Here is a 21307-nt window from a genome sequence, read left to right on the forward strand (position 1 = left end):
TCTCGCTAACTACGCCTAACCCTCATGCTGAGCGGCTGCGTTACATTTATCAGCCGTGTGGCTTAGTGTGGCCGGTAAAATCCAACTGTTAGATTGATAGAACGTACCACTGCGAGGGTGTTGATGAATCATTCCAATGGTCGGATTTGGTTGGTTGTTTAATTTTATGAACGTTTAGCTTGAAAAGTTGTGTCAAATTGATGTACAACACATTAAAAAAAAAACAACTGCCTACCCTAATCTAATGCGAGTAAAATGATGGCTAGGATTGTAAGTAATTAAAATATAAGAATCTCTGTACTTAAACAGCAACACATTTCTTGCCCAACAACTTTCACCCCTGAAGCATTCCGAGGAGTAGAGAGAGAGAGAGAGAGTGACAATAATTCAAACTGGAAGAGTAATCCAGCCGATATGAACTTTTGTCCAGCTTGCAATCATAAACTCCGCCACCGGTTGACAAGACACCAGCCGGCCGGGCAAACACTTACACACGACCCATCAGTATGGGGCACAATAAAATTATAACTTTTATCATTAAAGTTGAGTTTTTAATTAGCGTACACAGGCGGTATGGTGTGTTTGCGAAAACCCAGCGCCTGTACCAGGTTAGGCTGCCCATTGCAGTGCTGTTCTGGGGTTGCCGCATGCACAACAGCGTGTAGCATTCCGTCCACCGTCGGTGATGGTTGCCGCGACGAGCGAGACGATGAGCAAACTTTAATTGGAAAATTTTCGGATTGAGTGACAATTATACCGCTACCGGGCGAAATTGAGCACGAATTCACGTCCAGTGGATGAGGGCGTGGTCGGTTGTAGCCGCCGAACCGTTGCTCATGTTTGATACGCTTTTGAGGGACATAACTTTCCAACAAGTTCGTGTCGTGCAGTTCGCGAGTGGCTTTGATTTGTTAATACATTTTGTAGCGTTTCAGTATTATATTGCCGTTCCGTTTATGTGTGTCCGGTGGATCACATTGAATGTACATGACTTTTAAAACTGTTGATTTTGGTGTTTTATTCCCTAGTCCCCAGACATATTGGGTAAGTGCTGAAACTGATCAACGAAAAATACAGTTCTCACACGTGTTGGTCTAACTAATGGTAGCGTTTCTAGCTACTTTCTACTCGCACACCAAGCATTAATATTCTCAAAACCCATTCAATTGCTTAGTTTGACCTTTGCTTTCATTATACCGGCTGGTGAAATAAGCGGCTTTTATCTCACAATGGCACCGCTGTTCTACGTTTGCTCATTTCGCAGCATGAAGTTTGCACCCTTATTTCGATCTCCCCTGGGTCCGCGCAACGGCAGGTGGGAACCTAAGTCGAGCTGGTAAGAAACGGGCCTGCATCGCAACCTTCCACACAAAGGGCAATTAATTACCCAAACTCTTTTTCGGAAAAAAACACACCCGGGAAGCAAAATTATATCGAAACTGTCGAACGAACGAACACTGCAGCAAATTTTCGGGCCAATAGCACCACCCTTGCAAACGCCTGCAAGGTGCATGCTATGTGCTCATGTCTGTGCAATAAATATGCTCCATACGGTCGAATTACGACTACCGATCGTTACGTTTTTTTTCTGCCCTTCCCGCAGCAAGGCAGCAGCAGGTTTTTGTTGCGCCTCGGTTCGAAAGCTTGATCGATTGCTGAGAGGTTTTGAGCAAGCCCTTGAGCCAATATGGTATGGAGGTATGTGGCGTCGTCTTGCCGGCTTTACAACTTCTTTGCAGGGAAGAGGGGAGAAAGGTTTCGGCGAGAGGGCGGCGAATTCGGTGAACGTATATCGAAAGTCGCTCGATTTGGAGCTGCCATATTGATGCCAAATTATTGGCCCACGAAACAGATTGCCAAAGTTTTGATTGGGGGCGAACAAAAAAAATGGAAGTGCTTCAGGCACACTTCAAGGTTACTTTTGCACAAGATGGAACAGTTTGGGAAAAGGTTAATTTGGCGCCGATAAAAGCAAACTGTTTTATATAATTGATTTCATTAGATTGTCCATTTACGACTGATTAATTTAAAACTGATTCTGGCAAACTGGATTTCATCAAACGCTTCAAGCTGGTTTTATTTTTTTTTTCAATTCTGCAAGGTATCAGAAATTAAAAACAAAGTTATTTTTATTATAATATGCAAACCCTTTATTTGCTAATTCTCTTCGAATGTTCCTTACGCTACTAGCTTCGAGCAGATCAACTAATAGACTAAAACATGCAAGTGAGTTACAGGTGGGCATTTCGGATTTTTTTTAGTGAACGCTAATGAATCGATTCGCTCCGATGACAATACACGTCAACGTGCTTTTGGTTGCTTCGTTCTTTCACCGATAGAGAGCCTTTACAAGCCAACCTAATTAACAAAGGAATTCATTCGATTACTATAGTATGACATAAAAATCAATGGAAATATTGTTTCATAATGGCAGATTATGTTTTTAATTGTAGAAGTATAAAAAGATCATCATTTCTGGTGAAACAGTCCATTTATCTTTTTCACGTGAACTGAATGAACCGTATGATTCTCGTTCATTTGATACTCGTGTAGCATTATCATTATTTGTATTATTATTATTGTTATTATTAATATTATTATTATAATTATTATTATTTTTAGTATCTTCATTATTTTTATTATTATTAATATTTTGTTATTATCATTATTATTCATATTTTGTTCATATCATCATCATTATTATTATTATTATTATTATTATTATCATTATTATTATTATTATCATTATTATTATTATTATTATTATTATTATTATTATTATTATTATTATTATTATTATTATTATTATTATTATTATATTATTATTATTATTATTATAATTATTATTATTATTATTATTATCATTTATTATTATTATTATTATTATTATTATTATTATTATTATTATTATTATTATTATTATTATTATTATTATTATTATTATTATTATTATTATTATTATTATTATTATTATTATTATTATTATTATTATTATTATTATTATTATTATTATTATTATTATTATTATTATTATTATTATTATTATTATTATTATTATTATTAGTATTAGTATTAGTATTATTATTATTATTATTATTATCATTATTATTATTAATTATTATTATTATTATTATTAGTATTATTATTATTATTATTATTATTATTATTATTATTATTATTATTATTATTATTATTATTATTAGTATTAGTATTAGTATTATTATTATTATTATTATCATTATTATTATTAATATTATTATTATTATTATTATTAGTATTATTATTATTATTATTTTCATTATTATTATTATTATTATTATTATTATTATTATTATTATGATTGTTATTATTATTATTGTTATTATTGTTATTATTATTATTATTATTATTATTATTATTATTATTATTATTATTCTTATTCTTATTATTCTTATCATTATTATTATTATTATTATTATTCTTATTTTTCTTATAATTATTGTCATTAATATTTGTTTTTTTCGTTATTATTATTATTATTATTATTATTTTCCGTTTTGTTATTAAAATACTAATAATTATTGTTATCAATAATAATAATTATTATTATTATTAGTTTTATTATTATCATTATTATTATTTTTATTACTTTTTTGTTTTATTTGTATTTAATTGATCACATCTTTGATTAATTATTTTAATTTAATTCGACCAGCCTCGGATCACATTGAAATGTACATAATAAATAACGAAAAATAAGCAATACCCATGCAGCATAAATGCAGTTCATTTGGGTAAACCATTAGTATTCTTCTAAAAGGATTTCTCAATATTTTTCATTATGATATTAAAGGGAATTGCATGTACAATAAGCTGACATCAGTTCCTTTACCATAGCAATTACAGACTTTCATTGTGAAACATTTAAAAAGAAAGTAATGCAAAATTCAAATGGGTAAATATAATATAAAACCGTTGTTTTGTGTGTTAGGTTCATTATTTGTTCAACAGTCTTGGTTGCATTTGAAAACCTTTAATGCTTAAAACGTAATGCTTACAATACCTATACACTAGCATTTAATTGTTCGAATAATCACGTTAATCAGTGATCAAAAATTTCTCAAACTTTATTGTTTAAAAAACATCACTACAATAAATTACCCCAATAAATGAGAAATTACAAATTCTATAAAGTATTTTCGATTATTTGTTAAGTGGTGCCACAAGTAATAATGATTCCTTTTATATAAATTGATTATTTTGTGTCTTAAATAGAAGTATATCATGTTTTTTTTCATTTCAAGCTTTGCAATGTTGATTCTAATAGAAACAAAAACAATATGCTAATCCGTGAGGACTCATAGAAACATCTTATAATTTCTGGAATTATTAACTATTTGTATGAATTAATGTGTAGTTTAATTCATGTATCAACTTCGATGAATTGAACGCATTACACTTTATTTCACAGTAATCTCTTAGTTTTGTTTTATTGTTTCTATTAATGTTAATGTTACAACGACACTCTCTCAACCGTTACAAAGAACTTTCAGCATGTTCTCCTCGAGATTGGCTGGACGTACGCATTCAAGCACGATTAAGGCGTGCATTGCCAAAATCGACGGCCGACTTCCACGGTTCGTCGGTCGACGACTGGTCAAAGTAGTACGCCGTCTGGGCATCGCGCTGCCGTATAACTGCCGCCAGCTTGTCGGCATTGAGGGAGCGCAAACACCAGTACAGATCGTCCGCTCCCTGGCACTGCTTCAGTTCGCTCGCCTCCACACCGAACCCTTCGAAATCGCGCACAATCTCAGCGACCTGTCGAGCGATAGAAAACAGTCCACAGCATTAACATAAAACCAGCCCCGGGTATTCGATAATTAAGCAGCAATGTTTGGTATGGTACAGTCACTTACATTCACATTGCCCTCCTCGGTGATCCAACGGAACCCGCGCAGGATACACTCCACCGCGGTCTGATTCGGGCAGGGCCGCTGCTCCTCCTCGGCCCACGCAAACCCGTACCGCTTCTCGCAGTAGTCGACGAAGCTTTGGCCGATCTGTTTGACGCGCGGCCCGAGCCGCTGGTACGTGACCAAGATTTTGCGCAGATCGCCATGGAAGATGTCCAGTATGTGCTCCTGGTGCACCGCGTAGAACGGTGCGTACTTGGCGAACACGGTCGAGCAGTCGCTGTCGGGCAGCTCGCCCGCCAGCAGCCGCTGCGCGTCCGTGTACAGCGTCCGGATGTCGTCCGCCTCGGGGTCCTCGTGGAACGCGCGGGCCTGCTGCTCGAACCGCTCCGGCACAAACTGCCGCCGGGCCGGATCGTACAGCCGCAGATCCTCGCTGACACACTTCACGTAGCACTGGCTCTCGGGCGACTGGTCCGGCTGCCACATGACCCAGCGGATCTTCATCTCGATGCTGGCGGACGAGTCGTTCAGGCAGCGCACGTACGCGTACAGCGTTTGCTCGGGCGTTCGCGGTTGCCAGCCGGACGGGGGGCTGCCGGTCGCGGCCGGCCGGGGGCATTGCGATTCGAGCGGACTCCCGCTCGCACCGATCACCGCCGCCAGCGTTAGCAACAGTGCCGCCAAACCGGCAGCGGTAACAACACTACTTTCCAACGCGACCGTCACCATCGTACCGCTGGCGGACGACACTTTGATTGCATCTACACACGCGAACGGGCTGGAAGAGACTGGCCTGCTTCGAGCGCCGGCCAGTGCACCCACAGTCCACGGTGTCGGCTTATCAGACCGGGCCCGTTTCGCAGACACACATCGAGCGGCGGCGGGAATAATAACAACACGCTCGCGAGCTCCGGTTCTTTCTTCTTTGCTTCGTAAATGATTAACTCTAATCTTTGCGCGACGGGATGCTCAGACGGGATGCCCCGATTCACTACCAAACGGGTCCGAGTAGCGAAACCCCTTCATCGGCTTCAAAGCCGGCACCCGCTTCTCCGCGCCTTCCCAATCAAACACCGCCGCGGAGCCATTTCGATCCACTCCGTGCGATTGACTGACGACCTGGTAGAGGAAGCGTGCTATTGCATCGCACGTCCCAGACTTTCTTTTCCCTGTATCGCTTCCCTGTTCGCTGGGGCGCCCGGTTTTCGGTTGCTGATAAAGACACAATCTGTTTGTTTTGCTTGCCGCAGCAGCAGCAGCAGCAGCGGCGTTTCGTTGCGAGCGGTCGTGATTGTTCGACTGATCGGGCTCGTGAAGGGGATGATTGGGATGACGGTCCGGGCTCGGTCCGAACGCCTAAAGTACGCTAGCGAACGTGAAGTGCATAAACATATAAATCAATAGCATCACCACCGTATGGAGTCGTACACAGACACACACTTGCACACACGCACTCAAACGGACACATTCATTGTGGGTCCAATCGTTAGCAGGCGCATTAAATTTTCAACCCCCGGCTCAATCAACTGGACGGTGACATGCTGTGGCCGGGAACGATGTGCCGTTGGATGGCGCCGAGCGCTCGAGAGCAGAAACATGGTAATCTGAAAGTGATGCACTTCGGGACGACCGCACAAGCGCACGCACACACATGCACACGCATATACAAACATTTACTTTTCTGCGTGTACGATTAGAAAATTTCTCAATTGCTGCTGGCCGCTGGAACGGGGCAGGATCTTCAGCAGCAAAATGTCATTCGTCTGGCGAGCGATATCCCACCGGCGGAAGGTTTTTAGCCGTTCATCATTGGCAGAAAGGGGAATGGGGAGGGTGGGGGTGGGGGTGGATGCCGGACAAATGTGCTCATGGAAATGTGGCACGATGATTGATGAGATGATTGTGGGCGATAGGCGTCGGCACTGGTTTACAGTCGGGTGCAGCGATGATGCAGCTGTATTTGCGTCTTTGTTTGGGGCGAAAGTGACAAAGTAAGCTGGCAGCGTAATGTATACATTAGACTCTGTGGCTAGGAAAGCTGGCAAGTTGCAAACCGTACTGAGAAATTGGATGTTGATGTCATCGAGCAAAGAGGGAACGTTATGTTCCTGAATCGTAAAATATATTCCTTGCAAAGCAATCAGTGTGATTAGAATATTAATAAGAGGCCAATTTCACGTTTTAATACAAAAATACCTTTGAAATGCTGTGGCGGCCACCTTAAACTGGACACTTAGTTTGTCTTATACCAGATATAAACTAATGTTGAAGCTTCCTGGATACTTCGAATGCATTAAAACAATGGACAAAAATTGTACAATTTTTCAGGGGCTTATCTTCACTCGCACTAACAACACGTTACTCGCAATTTCAATAATAGTATCCCATGAGTCATCAGAGAAATTTTGACACCTCTATCAGTTATACTCTAACCGTAATGGCCCAACAAGTAAAACTTCTTCGTTGAGAAGTGTGCGCAATCAAAGAACGACACCTTGTAACATCTATAACGGACTCCGTGCGGCATTTTGCGGACATCGTCTAAGCATCGTCTAAGCTTTTCTAGCATCTACAATATCTTGGCATTATTAGACAACAATCATAGCATCGAAAGAAAGCCTAGTTTCAACTGGATGACGACCCTGGCCGACAAAGAGCTGCAAATTAAAACCTAGCGAAAAGTCGCTTCATCGCTGCCTTCGCTTGGCCTGGAGATCGATGCAACCGGCCGAACTGTGAAGTTGCACCTGTGAAACATGAACAAACATATCAGATAGCAGAAATCGCGTTCACTGGCTTTGCAACGGCAAGCAATGATGTCAAAACTCCAATCGACCATTTCGGCTAAATTTATTTAGTCCAACATCCTTAAACTGCGTCCCATAAATTCATAAATACCATTCCTTGTTTTACATTAATGCATAGTTTTGAAAAGATATTTATAGATATCGGTCTAATTTTTTGTAGGAACATAGCTAAAATGTATCATCAACGATGTGTGTTTAAAGTTTTCCATTCAATGGTCTCAGTAACTGTCCAGCAAGCTTCAATGTAAAGCCCGCGTTAGAGCCCCAGTAAAATTAAACGTAAAGTTTTGGGGTTTTCTGCTATATTTCAAATATTTCTAGTCAGAGTATGGCTTATAGTACACCGAAAGAAAGGATATTCAATTCCCCAACTATCAATATTATAAAAAAAATATTAAATTTTAAAAATTAAGTGCATTTTCTTGAGATTCCCCGCTTTGTTAACGGTGAAAAAAAATAGACATCAGGGAATTACAAGGAAATGTATTACATTCATTATTTTCAAATTTTAAACTGACTAAATAGTTGGGGAATGGAATATCCTTTCTTTTGGCGTACAATAAGCCATATTCTGATAAATATGCAATGAAATACAGTAAAACATACCACAATTACACGTTCACTTTCAGACAAGGTTTAAAGCGACCTTAATAAGAGTAGTGAAATTATAAAGAGTCCGACTTTAGATAGCTGAAACTGTACGAGTAATTTGACTTTTTGTAGCGTTTAATTTGTCCTTAATAATGGGCAATTATTTCCCATAAGAACTTCTTTGAATATTCGAGTCAATATGCAGATTAACTCGAATGGGAATCTTAAATTACAATGAAACCTAATGCTAAATGTAACTGTCGGGCCCAACAGCAGGTAATTAAAAGTAACTTTTAGCTTCGGAAAAACGGTTAACCTTTTTTGTTCCTGAGCACAAAGCTCCCTCACTGGGAAATTATCTCATTCTCCCACCGGGCCGGTTTTCCAACCGTTAAACACAACCACTAACGACAAGCGACGAACGCCCCACACTGTAGGACAGCCTACGACAATTGCGTCCTCATAGTTGCGGTCCTAATGATCCGCTGCTACTGGGTACCGAAGCCCGAACAGGCTAAGAACACATAATTTCCAGGCTCTCGAAAAAAAAAAAAACACTAGTGCACCCGATTCAGCTTTATTACTTGCTTTCTCATACTTTTTTTTGCATTTTGCAAGATATCGAGAGAGCGCGCAGAAGTGGTCAGCTTTGGCTCGGAAAATCGACCGACGCGTACATCATCATGTGATGCCGGCCGCAAGCACGGGCAAGGGGCAGCAAAGCCCGTGAGCGCGAGTGGTCATTAGAATAAATTTACATTTAACTTCCCACCCAGCCGAACGTTTGGGGTCGTTCGTGTAGGCTCGAGCAGTAGCAGTAGGCCAATACCTTCCGCCAGCATGCTATGGAGTGGATGGGTGAAGGTGAAAAAACTTTTGCCGGCACAAAAACTTGCCCATTTCTCTAAGCGCGAGCCAGCGGGCCTCCTTTCGGGCGGACGCATGCAAATGAACAGCAGGAGAAACTCTCGTGCTAAGCCTCTCGAGAAGTGGGTGGTCTGCCTACTAACACACACATACACATACATACATACTCACACACTAGTACCAAACGAAAGGAAACATTCATCGAGAGTAATGAGAGTCTAATGGGCTTCGGGGCGGCCTTTTCTTTTACCTTTTTTGTCCGGCGTACTCTGGAGCCTACTTCCGAGCGTTGCTCCAATACATTGTAGGTTAACAGAGGGATGGAATGAACGAAAACAAAATAGACACAAAAAAAGAAAAGTAGTAATCGTATTATTAGATTGATGATTGCCTACCATCGGAGCCCAATGATCTCCGCCTCCCCGCCGCTGTGCCGGTTTTTTGGAGGCTGTGAAGTGAGAAAACTTTTGCTACTTCTACCTCTGCCACACCGGCGGATGGCAATGGCTTAAAAGCATTATGAGTTATTTATGATGAGAGGAAATTGATTCCTTGCTTCGGTCGCTCCAAGACCGGCACGGTCAATCGCATGATGCTTTTGTTGGAGTTCGGTTCGGTGTAAAGGGTCCTTCAGTGCAACATGAGCGGTGTGTACTCACCGGCATTCCGAAATATCATCACAACCGTGCTCCTCACACTGCGGTATGCACTCTTCATCATTGGGCTCTTTACACGAGAGGGCTCGAAAGAAAGAAAGCACACTGACAAGCGCTTCCGAAGCCCATCGAATAGTGTGCTCCAAACGGGACTGGAGCGCCCCCCTTTCAGCTGCTCCCCGTAGATGGCCAGAAGTTAAACAGATTGTTTACGGGGAAACTCTTTTGGCTTAATTGAAATTTATAAAACTTTCCTCTTCATTTCGGCCCCCGTGCCCCGTGTCTTCAGCGTAACCGGAGTTTGGTGCTGGCAAGCGTGTTAGGGAGGGAGGGCACTGGTAAATGGAATCTTTGAATAAATTAATTTGGAATGCTCAAAAACTCTATCGGCAGTGGCCTTTCTCGGGGCACCATGGCCCAGGGCCCGGAGCATCGATGACGCCGGTGTAGTGGTCAGCTGCAACTATTTAGCTGCAACACTTTCCCCGCACTTTTCCCGCAAATGGTCAAAATTGTGCTATAATTTGTATGGTAGCAGCAGCAGCAGCAGCAGCTGCAGCATCAGTTCTCTTTTGCAGTCAACTCTTCGGGGGCCTCATTTCTCTCACAATGTGGGATGATGGGTTCGTACAGTTTCGGTCCCCATTTATGCGCTGCATGACAGTGGAATGCAAAACTTGCAAATACGTCATCGACCGTGTTGCAGCTGTGCTGCAGCTGTACTGTCTTTACTAGTGTTTGCTGGTATAATTCGAATCAAAGCTTTTTTTGTTGCTGCTTCCTTTAGCACTTCACAGCGGGGCAAAGGTGGGGGAGCAAATTATGGCTGCAGTCAGTCCCGCATCAAAACGATGGTGCGCTGGTTTTACCTACCGAGAATTCATTTATTAAACACACTTTCAATTGGAACAACTATTCATTTACCTTGCTCCAACCAACGTTCGATTATGTTGCCGTTGCGCCCGCCGGCAGGAGGTTGGCTCGGGAGGGTATGGAATTCAAAACGGAGCTTCAAAACTTTTCGATTATTCTTGGTAGCTTTAAAAGCGCTCATAAATTGTGAAACTTTTTTCATCCGAATGCTGCGATCGTGGTGGTGGTGGTGGTGGTGGCACCAGCGGGTGGCAATATGAATATTAAATTACAGATAATTACTCAAAAGTTGCTGCAAAGTTTCATCATTCGCCCTGGGTGGGTTTGTTGCGGACCAAATTCTTTCATAATCATGAAATTTCAAACAATATATGGATAGTTTCGAAGGTGTTGCAAAACCAAACAGATAATTCTTTTGATGCATTTGGACGCTGTTGTTTCATGCTGAATAGCTGATTAGCATTGTTTGTTCATTGGAAGCGTTGTAAATGATACTGATGTTTGATGAATGAAACTTGGAAGACTTGATATAGTCAAAGTTCAATGATGACACATCTAACTCTCAAATACAAAAAAATGCAAATATGTAACGACTGTTTTCAAATAAATAGCAAACATTATTTGAGTCCCATTGTGATGCAAGGTTAACCTTAGGACTGTTTCATATGGAGTTTGACACTTGGTGGCTGAAATCAAACACTCCAAACAAAACCACACGCATAACTATAGTCTCAGATTTTCAGCCTATATTATTTCATTTTGAAAAGTATGTTAACAAACGCCGATTCATCCCAAGCGCAATTGGGTAGGTTCATGAATGATGAATTGGACATGCTGGACTAAGAACAGTTAAAAATTGTTTTCTATTTTTTATCTATTTTTTCTTTAATTTAATAAAAGTACCATAACTCAAAATGTATCTTTGTTTGTACCCTATTGCTGAAATCCAATACGGTCGACCGTAACTTTCACAACCGTGGATACAACCCGGATGAAGAATACTGTTTCACTGAAATGTCAGCTTTCTGGCATAAAATATAGGCTCAAAAGACTGTTCAATCAGTGCTGCAAAATGTCACTGTCAGTGTCATAAAAAAAATCTGACTGACACAAAATCCATATCAGCGTCACGTACTCAATTGTGATAATCAGAGGTAATACTCAGAACGGTTGCTGTGACTAATATATGCTCATGACATGTTTGCGACCATTGCTTGGTCAGTCACTATGTCACGATTTTTTTTTTTTTGCTCTGATCAGTTTTGCAAAATGTCACTGACATAGTCATGACAAATTCCGGCTGAAACAAAATCATCTCAGCGTCACGAGCTCTACTGTAATGATCAGAGGCGAGCCTCAAACAGTTGGTGCGACCATCGCATGCTTGGTGACATTGTGTGCAACCAACTCTTGGTCAGTCACTTGGTCGCGACATTTTCAGTCGGTGATCATCGCGATAGTCACGGGAGATATATGGTGCGTACGAGTGGTTCCAAGAAACAAAATGAGCATGTTTTCTCGCTCTGTTTGACTCGACAGATAATCAAAACAGATAGAGGGAGAAAGCATGCTCATTTCGTTGCTAGAGCCCACGCGCCAAGTATATTCCAAGAATGTCGCGATTATCGCCGACAACAATGTCGTGACCAAGTGAGTGATCAAAAGTTGGGTGCTAAACTAAATGTCACCAAGAATGTGATTGATCCACCAACTGTTTGAGTATAGTCACTGATCATCTCAGTTGTGTACGTGATCTGATTTGAGCTTCGTTTCAGTCATGAGTGTTGATGACGGAAACAGTGGCATTTGGCAGCACTGTTCACAGCCAGAAAAAAGTCATGATTATGCTTGCACCGGCATTAAGTTAAGCTTGTCAGTCGCGTGGGACTCAAGTATTCACATGCCGTGTTCTGCATGTCATGACGCACTTTTATTGACTATCAGCAATGAGCATCAAGCTACCACGGATATGTTCATTGTTTTCGTTGGTGAAAATCTCCTGATACTCATGACATTTGGCAACACTGGATACAATTAACCACAGTCTCCTCATATAAAGGCTTCTTGTTCTTCTTTCTCTTTTCATGGTAGTATATAAATAGAGCAACACTGCTCTGTTTAAGATTTTGAAGTGCTTGTGTCGAACATCGCTCCCGAGTTGGTGTCGTTGTATTTTTGTTATTGGTGATTTGATTATTGGTTGTTATGTCCATGTCTGAAGGTTTAGTTCTTGTCTTTTCGGTTGGATTTTAATTGTGTGTTGATCGTTTCCGATCATTACGTTTGTTTCATTCATAAATTTTATTATGTATTTTACCAATTGCTCATCTTTCTCATTATTTTTTATACTGTTTTCTTCCTTATTATTTTTGGGTTTGTTTCGTTCTTGTTCACGCCTGTCAATAAGACAGCTGTTAGCAAAGCACGGACGACAAAGCTATGCGTTTACCATCATTATCATCCACTCTAGCAAACATCATTTAAGCAAGTCCTTCTAAACATAAATAACGATTTAAACCTTCAGTAGCGCAATACGGCACCCCACGAAGCCTTCGCGAACGCTTTCATTTTGAAAAGAAAATAACTCTCAACCGAACGCGGCAGCAGCGCAGCCTCGCAGCATGGGGCATCCATTTGTCGGCAGTTTAGTCAAGGGTCACGCCTGCCTTTGCACAAGCGATTATCAACTTTCTCAAAGCTCAGCAAACATACGGCGAGACGGCTTCCCCTCGTAAGCCATTGTTTCGGCACCAGTGTGGCACCGGCTGTGTCAGTTTACGTTCAGCAGCGGCTCAAGACGGCGTCTGCTCTATCGTTAAGAAAACATAAACGGTGCCAGCAGCGCGAGTGCATCATCATCATCTTCGTCCGCTTCACCTGCTGATGGCGTGAACTAAGACGCGTTAACAAAACAACACCAAAGCGGTTGCGGCTCGGGCCAGCGAAAAGGTGCACCCTGGCAGGAGTGCTGTTTTCGTTTCAAGTTTAGAAGGATTACAAACAATCGGTTAAAGTAATTTCGTAACGCACCTTTACCTGGGTTTTCCCGTGCGCGCCGAACCGGGTGTCAAGAAATCGCCCACCACCGTCCGCTGCCTTGCGGAAGGGTTGCTCCCCGGTGGGAGGGTGGTTTTTAGTAATGAAGCACAAGCATTCATTACCGGCACCAAGGCGCACGGTGCGAAGGGACCTTTGGGGCGGTTGGGCAAAGCGCTGGAAGTTGTTTAGCATAAGCCTCTTACGCTCGATTTCACCCACAAGCACACTGTGCGCGCTAAACACATCGCAAATCGATGTGACGAAAGGAAAGGGGCTGTCGTCCTGTGTAAGTATGCTCCAGGAAGCTGGGGAGAAAATGAAGAAAAAAAAACTAAATAATTATGCAGCCCAGGTGCATGCTTCAAAGGTGTACCACGCTTTCGTAACGCATAATTGCACAACCCCGTTTCAACCGTTGGTTTCATTTTTCTTACCCGATAAACTCAGCGAAGGAATTGCCGAGAAGCTGAGAGCCGTCGCCTCATACTCACTTAAACACGGCTGTCTCTACGCAGCGAGTGGTCGGATGTGCCGTCAACTGCAGCTGCAACCCCCCTTTTTGAGCGGTGGCAGCGGTTTCCCAACGGTCGAGTGCCTTTTTGGAGGCGTTTTCAGCGCCATGCATTTCAGGACGTTCTGGCGTGGTTGGGTTTATTTTTTGCTTTTCACATCTTCATCGTGCCGAGACATAAAAAGTCATAAAATTAATTCGTGCTTAGTGTCGGGTTACTACTATTTTTAATTTCTTCTCTCTATCTCGCTGGTACGACCAGAACGTACCATACGTACGACCAGACATACGGTGCAGCACGTAACGGAGGGTAGATTTAGCGCGTCAGACGCAAATTGCACCGCTACCGTTGCAGCGGTATCGCGCGTCAAGTGCATACGAAATATGCAATAAATTCGTACGAACGCATGGTTACTGGCAAAAGGTGAGTGTGAGTAGTACGAGATTTTCCCGGAGGCTTCTCCCCCGTTCCTTCGCGATTCCCCCGCCCGATACGCCGAATTACGTACGTAGTCAACTGCACCACATTAAACCTGGCTCGCGCAGCAAGGCAAGCGTAACTGCACTCGGGTTTCAAAGCCTTTTGGCCTGGAGGGCCCGGGCAAACGTTTTGCAATTGCGTTGGTAGGGACGCGTTCTGACGCTGGCAAGACCGCACAAAAGTAATGAAGGATTAGGGGAAGGTGTAAGTGAGCTGCACGCGATAGTTTACTTTTATGTGGTGCACAGGAGCGAAAAATCTTTCACTCACGAGGGATTGTTTCGAACGTAGATTGCAATGACAGCAAGAGGGTCATTAGAGCTGTGCTGCTTGGAGTGGATGGATTACGGTAGAAAACTTTTAAGTTGAGTTAACATTTAATTTCGTTGCCAGTCATCATTGTGAAACGCTGAAAGCTATCCAAGGAACATTTTTAATCTTATCATAGTTTTAACGTTGTTGTTACGGTTAGTTAATTAAGTTTTCCTTTTTCATTTGAATGTCTTGTGTGACCTAATGAGACTATAATCAAATTCTCTTAAGACTGAAAGAGTGCATCTACAGAAGTCTGTTAATACTATTTGTTAAAACAATTTCTAGTCTTTTAAGATGTGAAGCGCAAATATAATATTAAAAATACAGCATATTGCTATTAACATGTGCTTGAGACGGTTTTGAAGTAATGAACATGAAGTCATAAAAATGGTTGAGAATTATTTGAGAATCGTTACGTTGTCTTGATATTTTTTTTGGTGAAATCGCTTGCATATGAGCTGAAATTCATGTCAAGAAAATGTCATTGTTGAAATACATTATAATAATTTCAAAAATATCAAAGCGCCTCAATAATATGCGTCCCTTTTATTTTAAAAATAAATATATAAAAAATATAGATTTGTTTGAAACGCCCTGAGTTTGCACCCAAAGCTTTTAAAAGTTACCATTTTTATATTTGTCACGTAAATTATTAATTTGTTTATCAAATCATATCAACATGGCTGACGCATATTGGACACACAAATCAATAATATTTTGTATGAAAATGGATTCCATTGGCTCAAGATCAGGATAACTTTCCCGATCACAAGTTCAATCGATTTGTAGCGCTGTATGTGTGGCTACGATAGTTGTAAACAGTGCATTGCTTTAGAAAGCATTTGTGCAGAATAACACGTTTTAAGACTCTCCACGTACAGGTAGTGTGCGAGATAACGCATATCGACAAAATCGCGGTTTTCTGATTTGATACATTATCACTGCAAGCTAAAGGAAAATAAACTCATAAGTGATCCAAGACATAATATGCATTTAATAAGATCTGTTGACCTTGATGCCTCAGTCTCAAATAACAAGTCTTAAAACATGCTTAAGAATACATTTACATGTTGATAAAAACCAGCCATTTTATAAGTTTTATAAGCCAGTCTTATAGTCGCCTTCATAACGTTTATAGATTTAACAACTTTGAAGACTGTGAAGCATCTTCAAAAAACTTGTTGAAACTATGTGGCTTAGTACACTCAAAATCAAGCATTATTAAGACATGTTTAAGTGTAAAAGCTATAGGAAATATTTCTTGGGTATCCTTGTGATTAATGATCCCACTTTGCTATGTGAAAAGATGAAACAGTTTTTGAAAACTCATTTGTTTATATAAAGTTTCGAATTTAGTTTGATAATTTGCTGAAAAGCAACTCATTACTAATTATTTATTTTAAAATTAAAAAAGAAACGTTGATAAACGAACATTTCATATCTTTCATAAAAAATGGGGATTCATATTTCATGGGGGGATGGGGATGAGGGAAAATGGGGATTTTAATAGGCAATGGTTTTAAAAATAATCCAGCGACCAGTTTAAATAAAGTATATCAATTTACTGTGTGCATTAAAAATTGTCCAAGTTTGTCACGCATCAATCAACGTCACAGTCTTCCCCGAAAAAAAAATCTTTAAATTGCTTAAAACGATAGGAAAACATACCCTCCGTAGTAACAAAGTAATGCCCCGTGCTTGTACAAGCAGAGCCCAATTGTATCGTCTTCAATTTTGATTTCGATAATGCGCTGCATAATACAGTGAGAGAGCGAAGAAGAAAAAAAGCGCATACTGCAAGGGAGTGCATCGCGAGCATCGTACCGGTATGCAACAAAATTCACCCTCCCTTTTTTTCAACCCTTCCCGTCCCCCATCGAAACCGCCCATTGTTCGTGCAATCGTAAATGCAAATCGAGAGCACAATGCTCATCGCCGTTGCTGCTGGCTCGGTTTAGAAAGGAGGCCAATCACCATTTCCACTTGGCATTGGCCTTGCGACTGCTGATTTCACCGTGACTGATTTTCCGAATACGCTTCGATGGTGGTGCCTGTGGGTGGCATTGTTAACTGAAAGCGGAGGCCAATTATACTAACGCTGCAGCAGCGAGCATCATTATCCACGCAAGGGTTCGCTCATGGTGTGGTTTAAACGCGGTGTCGTTCAGCATGAGGATCCGCTCGTGGCACGGCAAAGAAACTAACCGTCAGCTGTGTTTTAAAAGCTTGAATCCACCTTGCAGCTGCTAGGCGTAACAATGAAGCAGTGAGTGGGAGCTAAAAATAAAGCTAAATAAGAATACAGAGTGGAATGGGGTAAGCTTCGACTGGAGGGGTTGTTTCTTTCGTTCAATCTAAGCCAAACCCGAGGGATGAAGCGACCACCAGCCAGCGCCAATCGGACGTAGAATTAATTGAATCATTTGAATTTTAATTTGAAATTTAAATTAATTGAAATTGATTGCGAACCATTGTCGGGTGGTCCGAACAAAACCGGCTGCTGGTCGCAGTGGTAAGGCGAACTCGAGCAACCGTCTGCCAAAACGGAACGGTTGGTAGGGAGCGACGGTCACAACACACACACAAACAGGACACCACTGCAAGCATCATGCATAACTGCATTTAGTGGATTTGCCAGTTGATTGCTGACCGACTGCTGATGTTTGACACGGTGATGCGGTGATGCATTTATCGTCGTCGTTTGCAAGCTGGGACGTACGAGTTTTGTCAAAATGAAAAAAATAAAATACCAAAAAAGGGGGCATTTCAAAAAAATCAACACTTGCCTTCCCTTTGGCATCGGGAACGGGATCATCATGAGTGATTGTAAAAAAGATGCACGCCTTTTTCAACGCAGCGCACCAAAAACGATCGACGGAACGGATGAATTAAAACTAAAACCATCGAATTTGTTGGTGCCGAAAAAGAGGGCTGGCAACAACAACAAAAAAACTGGATAGCACAACTGATAACACGCAAAACTTCCACTACACGAAGGGCAAAACTCACACGTGGACTGGACAGCAAACCCTTCGTGCACCATCGATGGAACACGAATAACGGATGCGCGTTTCGGTGCACGGTGGAATAAAAAATGCAATACGGAATGAAAGGCTAACCAGTGCTTTGGTTAGAAATTTTGCTAACTGCCAAAATATTCAAGTGATCACACAGGAAGCAACGGAGAGAACGGAGGAAGCGAGTGTGTGAGAAAGAGAGGGTAGTAGAGCAAAAAATAACCCTCACAAATGCACACACACACCGGGAGGAAAACGGTTCGATTCTCATGACGCTAGCATTTTCATTGCACCGAAAGCAATGAATCTTTGAAGCAGAAGTACCCAATTGTGAAACTTCTTTTTTTTTCGTTTTTGGTTTAGTTTGCGATCCTGCGTGTGTGTGCGTGTATGTGCGCCCGGATTCGGATTTGTGCACCGGAATTCGCTTGTTATGCGAAACTGCGGCCGTATTTTACTGCCAGCGGTAGCATGTACGGTGTAGTTTATTTGAATTGAATGGCCGATCCAGCGGAAATTGGGTGCAAATAGCGTGAATTTAATAAGACTTCCAGGTGGTACAGCAGTTTTGTTGTAAAAACTTTGAACGTTTTCACCCGATCGGGAGCTTTTGGTCCATTGAGTTCATTAACGATTCTGAGAATAAAACTATGTAAAAACGGGGCTCGTTCACCTACTCCCTGGAAGTGTGTTAAGGCTATGAAAAAAGATTAAAAATGATTGTCTAGCGATTTCGGTATGTGTTTATGGTTTACATTCACTATATGAAGGTTTATAAGTCTTTATGATTTATAAGGTTACACATGGAATAATAAATCCACATGACCTTAAGCAATCGAAATACATTTCGTTATTTATGTTACCTTTGTGTATGACATGGTGGTTATCATTAGTACACAAGCACATTATTTGATCGTCTCCAGCTGCCCCTAGTTTACCCCCACAGCCTGCATAGGTTCCGTAGGGCTCTAAAATAAATAGAAGGAATGTGCAAACTCTCAACGGGTTTTTCAAAACTAAATAAAGCAATGTTCATCAAGCTCCTCCAACAGCCGCTCCCAACAAAACCAACACAGAAGTCGCCAAGCTATCCAAAAATGCCAACAACTGATCGTGCTGCATTGGCTCGTGGCATTCATGTTGGTAATAAATTCCCTAAGCGACCGTGTTCGATGATGTCGTGGAAGATGATGAAATGGCACGGCAGACAACTGCCAGTGAGCAGGGTTTGGGAAATGGGAGACACTGCGCAATAAACATGAGCCATGTTTTCTGGTGGAACGAATTTCCACTTTATGATGGCTTTGTTTGTGTGTGTGTGTAAGAGTGTGTCTCGACAAATGGATCGACCCTACCACTGGTGGTGGTGTGCGCTTTTTGTTGAGTCGATTTTCTTTTTCGTGATTAAACGTGCCGGTGGTGTAGGGAGTGTGTCTCGCCATGCGTGTGCTGCTGCTGCTGCTGCTGCTGGCAAAGATTGTCTGAAGTCTCGTGCGTGCCATTCCTGTGACGTCCTTATCGACACGCACACATGGGCCCAAGTGGGATGGGTGGGTGTGAAAATAAATGGGGAAGAAAAAACGCCCAACCACCAGCATGATGTGCTGTGAGCAGCGTCGAACAGACACGACAGGCCAGCGTTCGTGACCACAGCTAAAGCAGTGCGGCCCACGTCAAGGCAAAACAGCCAGGGTTGATTAAAAAAAGCAAAAGAAAACAAAAAAAAACAAGGCCCATCCGTTGCCCCGGGCACCACACTTTACCGTACTGGCTAGGGTGAAAAATTTGAATAATTGATTATTTATATCCATGCCCACACGCTCAGAGTAGAATCCACCCCGTTGGGGGTTTTGTAGAACGCGGACTGTTTTCGTTTCGGTGCTGACCAGTGTATGGAAATGTGTGGCAAAGTGGGAGGAGTATGTAGTTTTGCGCATGAAGTTAGCCCAAGAGAGATAGAAAGAGAGAGAGAGTGAGATAGAGTGACAAGAAAAACAAGCAGCTTCAAAAAAGCTTCCTTTCAACGTTTTGGTCGGTCACTCCGTATGAAGCGCACAGAAAAAAGCAACACATTGACTACTGTTCGAGTGGTATGTGGCATTTTCCTACAGTTCTTTGCTAGTTTTATTTGCTTGTTTGGCACGACCACGTACCACCTTTCCAGCGAAACGATGACGAAGGTACCCGCACCACTCGTCTGTTACTAGCGGAAAGTATGTATGTTTGCCTCATTTTTGCAATTGCCATTCCCCGATATACGATCGTCTGGCGTGGCCGGTTGTCACTTATCATCCATTAGCGGTCTAGTTTAACAGACACTTTTCCAATTTCGATTTTGCAATTTCACGTTCGATAGTGCAGGGAAATTTGTTTTTTCCCTGCCAAGGATGTGTTTGTTTTTAAATGGATACGTTTTACATGTGCGATGACATATCAGCGGCTGGGTTAATTGGTAATGCATTTACAAGGTAGTTAGTGGATACTTCTTCTTCTTCTTTCTTCTTCTTTGGCTCAACAACCGATGCCGGTCAAGGCCTGCCAGTACCCACTAATGAAGAGAGTTTGGCTTTCAGTGACTTATTGTTACCATAGCAGGATAGTCAGTCCTACGTATGGGGGCACGGTCTATTTGGGGCTTGAACCTATGACGGGCATGTTGTTAAGTCGTACGTGTTGACGACTGTACCATGAGACCGGCTAGTTAGTGGATACAAGAAATATAAATTGCCACAATTCATTTAAAATTTTGAAAATGATGAAATAAAATAAGCAATTTAAGTGGTATTTATATTATATTTTAATGCATAATAAAAACTCTATTTATACTTACCGGCGGATCGCCCCGAGTCGTCCAGAATTAAAGTGATCTGGACTCGTCCGGAGTCATTCGGAGGCATCCAGAATTTACCGCAGTCAGATGCAGATGGCTGATGCAATGTTTTGGTGGTCTGACATTTCATCTCCGACTCTGACTCGGTCTCCTGCTGACTCCAGTCGACTCAGACTGTTATTGGGAGCTTCTACGACACTAGCCATCTGTTTAGAGTTTGGTACATGATGGCTGCCATCATGTCAACACTTCATAGAAAGCTACACGCAGCACTAGCCTCAGACTAGATTAGACTCAGAACAGGCCGAAATTTTCAGCTTGCTGGCTTCAAACAGAAAATGGCCCATCTTTAGAAATCAAGGCTTTTTAACAAAGAGCACGCGTAAAAGAAAGGAAGAGATAAAAAAACAGGAATTGAAATT

At 41.6% G+C, this 21307-nt stretch overlaps 2 protein-coding genes across 8 annotated transcripts in view; one reads left to right on the forward strand and one right to left on the reverse strand.

The window, feature by feature from the left end:
* Window positions 1-21307, forward strand: part of LOC121591716 (zwei Ig domain protein zig-8) — a 207823-nt gene that overhangs the window by 41834 nt on the left and 144682 nt on the right. The window lies entirely within an intron of this gene.
* Window positions 4443-5960, reverse strand: LOC121591714 (37 kDa salivary gland allergen Aed a 2-like). Its single transcript, XM_041912553.1, has 2 exons — window positions 4899-5960; window positions 4443-4800 (listed from the first exon to the last, which is right to left on the reverse strand). Exons 1-2 carry the CDS (start codon window positions 5625-5627, stop codon window positions 4567-4569), a joined length of 963 nt encoding a protein of 320 aa, XP_041768487.1. The 5' UTR covers window positions 5628-5960; the 3' UTR covers window positions 4443-4566.

The sequence above is a fragment of the Anopheles merus genome, chromosome 2L (assembly GCF_017562075.2).
Source record: "Anopheles merus strain MAF chromosome 2L, AmerM5.1, whole genome shotgun sequence".
Lineage (NCBI taxonomy): Eukaryota > Metazoa > Arthropoda > Insecta > Diptera > Culicidae > Anopheles > Anopheles merus.